Source organism: Chenopodium album, chromosome 2, assembly GCF_948465745.1.
Source record: "Chenopodium album chromosome 2, dcCheAlbu1.1, whole genome shotgun sequence".
Classification (NCBI taxonomy): Eukaryota; Viridiplantae; Streptophyta; class Magnoliopsida; order Caryophyllales; family Amaranthaceae; genus Chenopodium; species Chenopodium album.
In genome coordinates, this window is record NC_137835.1 from 42,902,326 (window position 1) to 42,907,571 (window position 5,246).

Here is a 5,246-nt window from a genome sequence, read left to right on the forward strand (position 1 = left end):
ATTAATAACCTGCCTACACTTGAGAATTCTTCTCTAAACCCAAGAGCTTTTCTTAGGAACAGAAGCTTCCTAGAATCTTTGTTCTTGAAATAATAAACATGTACCCAATTTACCCAAATAGAGTCAGATTTGTGAGTAATATCCCACAAAAGCTTAGAAACAGCTGCAGTATTCCACTCAGGGGGGAGATATTATTCCAACTCCCACTAACTCTAGGAAAACACACAAAATTCCAAGCAACAAGGGATTTCTTAGAAGGGTTGGAGTGTCCAGTCCATAAGAAGACCTTAAACGTGGCTTCAATTTCCTTCAAAATCTTCTTAGGGAGCACAAAATTTTAACTCCAGTAAGTGTGAGCCCCAAATAAAACACTCTTAATAAATTGCACCTTACCAGCATAAGAAAGATGCTTAATAGTTCAGCCATTGATCCTTGATGTAGTTCTATTAATGAGGGGCTTACATTGCCTAATAGTGAGATTTTTAGAAGAAAGAGGAACTCCAAGTTATCTAAAAGGGATGGAGCCAGGGACCATACCCAAGATATGAAGTAAAGTAGCCTGATCTTGATAAAAAATTCCCCCTAAATAGGCTTCACTTTTGTCCAAGTTAGCAGAGAGGCTAGAAGCCAAAGAGAACTTAGTAAAAGCTTGTAAAAGCAACTTGACAGAACATTCATCAGCTCTACCAAACAACAACAAATCATCAACAAACAGAAGATGACTCAAATGGATCTTTTCACATTTAGGATGAAAATTAAAGTTAGGAACAACATCAAACTCAAGCAAGCATCTTGAGAGATACTCCATACCAATGACAAAAAGAAAGGGGGACATAGGATCATCTTGTCTAAGCCCTTTCTTGGCAGCAAAAGGGGGACAACGAATACCATTAATGAGAACAGAAAAGGAAACAGTAGTAATGCATCTCATAACCCACACAATAAAAAGTCTAGGAAAGCCCAACTCAGCTAAAATAGTTTCTAGAAAACTCCACTCAATAGAGTTATAATCTTACTTTAAATCCACTTTAATCAAGCACCTAGGAGTGATATGCTTGTGAGAGTAACACTTGATCAATTCAGTAGCCTGAAGGATGTTGTCACATATATGTTTAATAGAAAAAAAAACAGCCTGAGCCTCATCAACAACTTCCCCTACAATCCTTGCAATCCTAGCTGTTAAATTTTTTGAAATGATTTTATATAACACTGTGTAGCAAGCAATTGGCTTGAAATCCTAAGCAAAAGAAGGATTTTGAACTTTAGGAACAAGAGTAATAGTTGTGCAATTCCAGGCTTTAAACAAAACCCCAGTTTTAAAGAACTCTAAAACAGCAACATAAACATCACTTTTGATAATATGCCAAGATTTGTGAAAAAAGAATGAATTGAAACCATCAATACCAGGGGCTTTAGTGCTTCCAATTCCCTTAATAGCTTCATCAATCTTAGTTGTAGTTACATTAAAAATAAGAATTTGTTGAGCATACATTGATATCTACTTCCCTTTTCTCAAAGTAACAAGATCATATGCAAGCAAAGAATTGGCAGCAGACCCCATCAAGTTCTTATAAAATCCAACAATTTCATGCTCCACCTCATCAAATTTCTTTAGCAAGATATTATCAGTAGTGTAAATAGAATCAATTATATTAACACTCTGTCTATGATTCATAAAAGAAAAGAAAAAATGAGTATTTCTATCTCTTACCTTGATCCATTTGATTCTTGATTTCTGCTTATAAATATTCTCTTGAACAGATCTCCAATACTTCACTTGCTGAATACAGTCATTCTCAGCAATAATCAAAGCAGGATAAGAACCATCATTAAGCTTCATCAGCACTTCTTCCAAAGCTTCCTCAGCAGTTTCAATTCTAACATCCACATTGCTAAAATGTTTAGAATTCAGTTCTTTCATCTTAGCTTTGACACTCTTCAATTTATTCAAAACTTGATCCATAGCAGAGCCATAGCAAGAATTATCCCAAGCTTCTTTCACAGAACTATTAATATCAGCATGAGAAGCAATAAAATTAAGAAATCTAAAGGGCCTGCCCTTTCTAGGAAGATAAATAAAAACATCAAAGAGCATAGGATTATGATCAAACAAAGAAGGAGCTAAGTAAATAGCCTCAACATGAGCATAATGGTCAAGCCAATTCTGATTAACTAGGCCCCTATCAATCGTAGTAAAAGTTCTAGGCCCTAAATGAGCCTTATCTGACCAAGAGTAAAAGAGACCTTTACTCTTAATCCCAAGAAGCTCCATATCATCAATGGACTTTGTAAAATCTTTCACTTCATAGTCAGTGATATCAGCGCCCTTCAATCTATCACCAGTATTTAATACAGAGTTGAAATCCCCAGCACATAGCCAAGGAATATGAAGAGTCTGCAGACCTTTAACACCAGTCCAAAGAGCCTTCCTTTCATGAATAGAATGAAGCCAATACACAAAGGTGCAAGCAATTTCCTTCTGAAAATCCTTATAGCTAATAATACAGCAAATATACTGCTCATTAACATCCAACACCTACAAAGTAAGTTTATCACTTTTCCAACCTATCCATATTCTACCTTTCTAAGAACAAGAGTAGTTGTTAGTCTAAGCCCAGCCTCTACCAAGCTTCTTATGTAAAACCACTTGATTCTTCTGTTTTATTTTTGTCTCAAATAAAGCAACCACATCAACATTTTTCTTATAAAGTAGATGCTTTACATCAGCCACCGTATTGAGGTCATTAAGACCCCTAATGTTCCATGTAGGACTGTCATGATCCTAGAGGGGGATTACCATCACCTCGTTTCGGAAATAGCCCAAGAGTATTACCCAAAGCAAAGTATGAGTTTGAATTAACAATTCCAGTTGCAGCACAAGCAGAGCCATGAGTTTTATGTCTTCTCCCAACTATTCTCTAGTCATCTGAGTCATGCTGATGAGTAGTAGGAGCAGGAGTAATAGAAGAATCACCATGAAGAGAGTTATCATCAGTTGCAGAAGAACCAGCAGTAGGAACCGTTGCAGGAAATGCAGGAGCAGGAATAGGGCCAATCTTGGCCTTTGGAACAAAAATCTTGACTTGTTCCTTTGCAGGATGTTTATTAGTAGGTGGTTTCTTAGCTGGTGGTTTAACTTCACAGTTATGGCCAACCCTATTACACTTTTTGCAAAAAGAGGGAGCCCATTCAAATATAACTCTTTGTTCAATTACCTCACCCAAAGGGATCTCAAGCCTTATACTAGAAGGAAGAGGTTTAGTATCATCTACCATAATGAGCAGTCTAGCAAAGGAGACTCTCAATTGCTTAGATGTGCACTCATTAGCACAAATAGGGACCCCAATAACACTGCCTAGCCTACTAAGAGTTTCTATACTCCAGCAATTAAGAGGTAAATTAGGAAGTTTAACCCATAAAGGAATTGTTCTAAGAACTTCATCATGAAATTTGAACTTCTCACACCATGCTTTTACAATAGCAGGTCTATCCATAAAAATATGAGGACCAGCATTTAACACAATGTCCTTATCACCAGAATTTCAAAAACTAATATGGAAATAGCCATCATCATGCCAATATATATCAAGTTTAAGCACAGTATTCCAGTTATCAAAAATATACCTGTGTACAGCAGTAATGGTAGGGTAATACCCCAAAATATAAAAAATGATAGTGTTCTTCCATTTAGCATTCCCTCGCTCCAATTCGGAAGTGTGAAGCTAAGAAACAGTCTTGCCATCTTTAATTATAGGAGCAACAAAAGACAAACTAGTACCCTTAGCAGTAAGCTTTTCTAGAGGAATTTTATTCCATGGATTGCTATTTTGAGGTTGCTGACCAGTCTCAGGATGTCTAAGCGTTTAATTACCACTCATAGAAGCATTTCCCAAAGAAATCGATGAAGAATCTGACCTAGAATCCAATCGAACATTACCTAGAGAAACCCTAGGTATCGCTAGATTTTCATTCCTTGCAATTGATCCAAAATTAACAGCATTACTATTTCTCGGCAGCTCAGAAGAACTATGTGAAGCAACACTTGGAGCAATTCCAGCAGCAGTAGACCCAAAAACCAATGGAATAGTAACTTCAAGTACTGTTGCATTAGATTCGAACAACTGAGCACTCAACACATGAACTTTCTCAAGAGCTTCTAAATGTGCTATAGTTATCTTCCCAACAGAAGGATAAACTAAACGAGATGGAGGTTAAACAAGTTCCTGAAGATTATCAGCTTCCTCAGGAATTGCAGCAGTTCTAGAAAAACCATGAACATTCAATTAATTTAAACCATCATTCAAAGTAATCAATGAAGCTACAGTAGATTGAGTATGGTTATTTTGAGGTATGGGGGTGGATTGTGTCTTCTTTCGAGCCATTTTAATCGATTGAGCTGAAGAAAAACCAGCATAATCAAATCACCATGGAAGGAGAGAGAAGAGAAAAAAGTCAACGCCCCAATTCAATGTCCAATTATGTGCTTATGTGACTATCCTAACACGTTGCATATAGTCAGATAAGCACATAAAGCATATCATAAGCCAAGATTCACGCAATGCCATTATAAGGTCAAAGAGGCTTGGGTGTCCAAAGGTACCATATCTTAAAAAACGATGCACAAATCAATCACTCAACATGTTAACTCATGACATCGTCCTCCCAAAATTTTGTTGGTGATATGGGTGGGATGATTGTTATTGATTTCAGGATAGAAGCCTAGTGTTGGCGACCCCTAATCAATGAGCCAATCCCCAACGGTTAAAGTGTGCTATACTTATGCATGATGCAATTTTGCTTGTTTTGTTTTTACTTTTGCGCAAAAGGAAGATATTATGCGTTCAAGTCTTGCTCTCTAACTAGAGATTATCCAAGTTAATTCTAATTACAACCTATAGGCAACCTAGTGTTGGAAACCTTAGACCATAACTAAAAGCTAATCATGTAATCTTTAAGTCCCCATTGGAGTCGCCACTGTAAGGAGGGTGATCCCATCGTAGGGGGTCCTTCCTTAAATGCCCATGACCATTTAAAATCCTAGGAAATTAACACTTGTTAGGGTGTATTATGATTTGAATTCCTGACTGTTTGGGAGACCTAGAATTAGAAATGATACTCTCATCACGCTTTTTTCTAAGAAACAAGTAGGAGTCGCCAATGAGTGTTAGGAAAACTCATAAACCTCGTTCATGCCTTTCTTCCATGTGGAGTTCGTGGAATAATTAGCACGAATGGTGTGTTTACCT

General features: G+C 37.0%; 1 protein-coding gene across 1 annotated transcript; it reads right to left on the bottom strand.

Annotated features, from left to right (window-relative positions):
- Positions 1-1,498: 1,498 nt before the first annotated feature.
- LOC145572016 (uncharacterized) lies at positions 1,499-2,890 on the bottom strand. Its single transcript, XM_081631037.1, has 2 exons — positions 2,798-2,890; positions 1,499-2,536 (listed from the first exon to the last, which is right to left on the bottom strand). Exons 1-2 carry the CDS (start codon positions 2,888-2,890, stop codon positions 1,499-1,501), a joined length of 1,131 nt encoding a protein of 376 aa, XP_081487163.1.
- Positions 2,891-5,246: the final 2,356 nt, after the last annotated feature.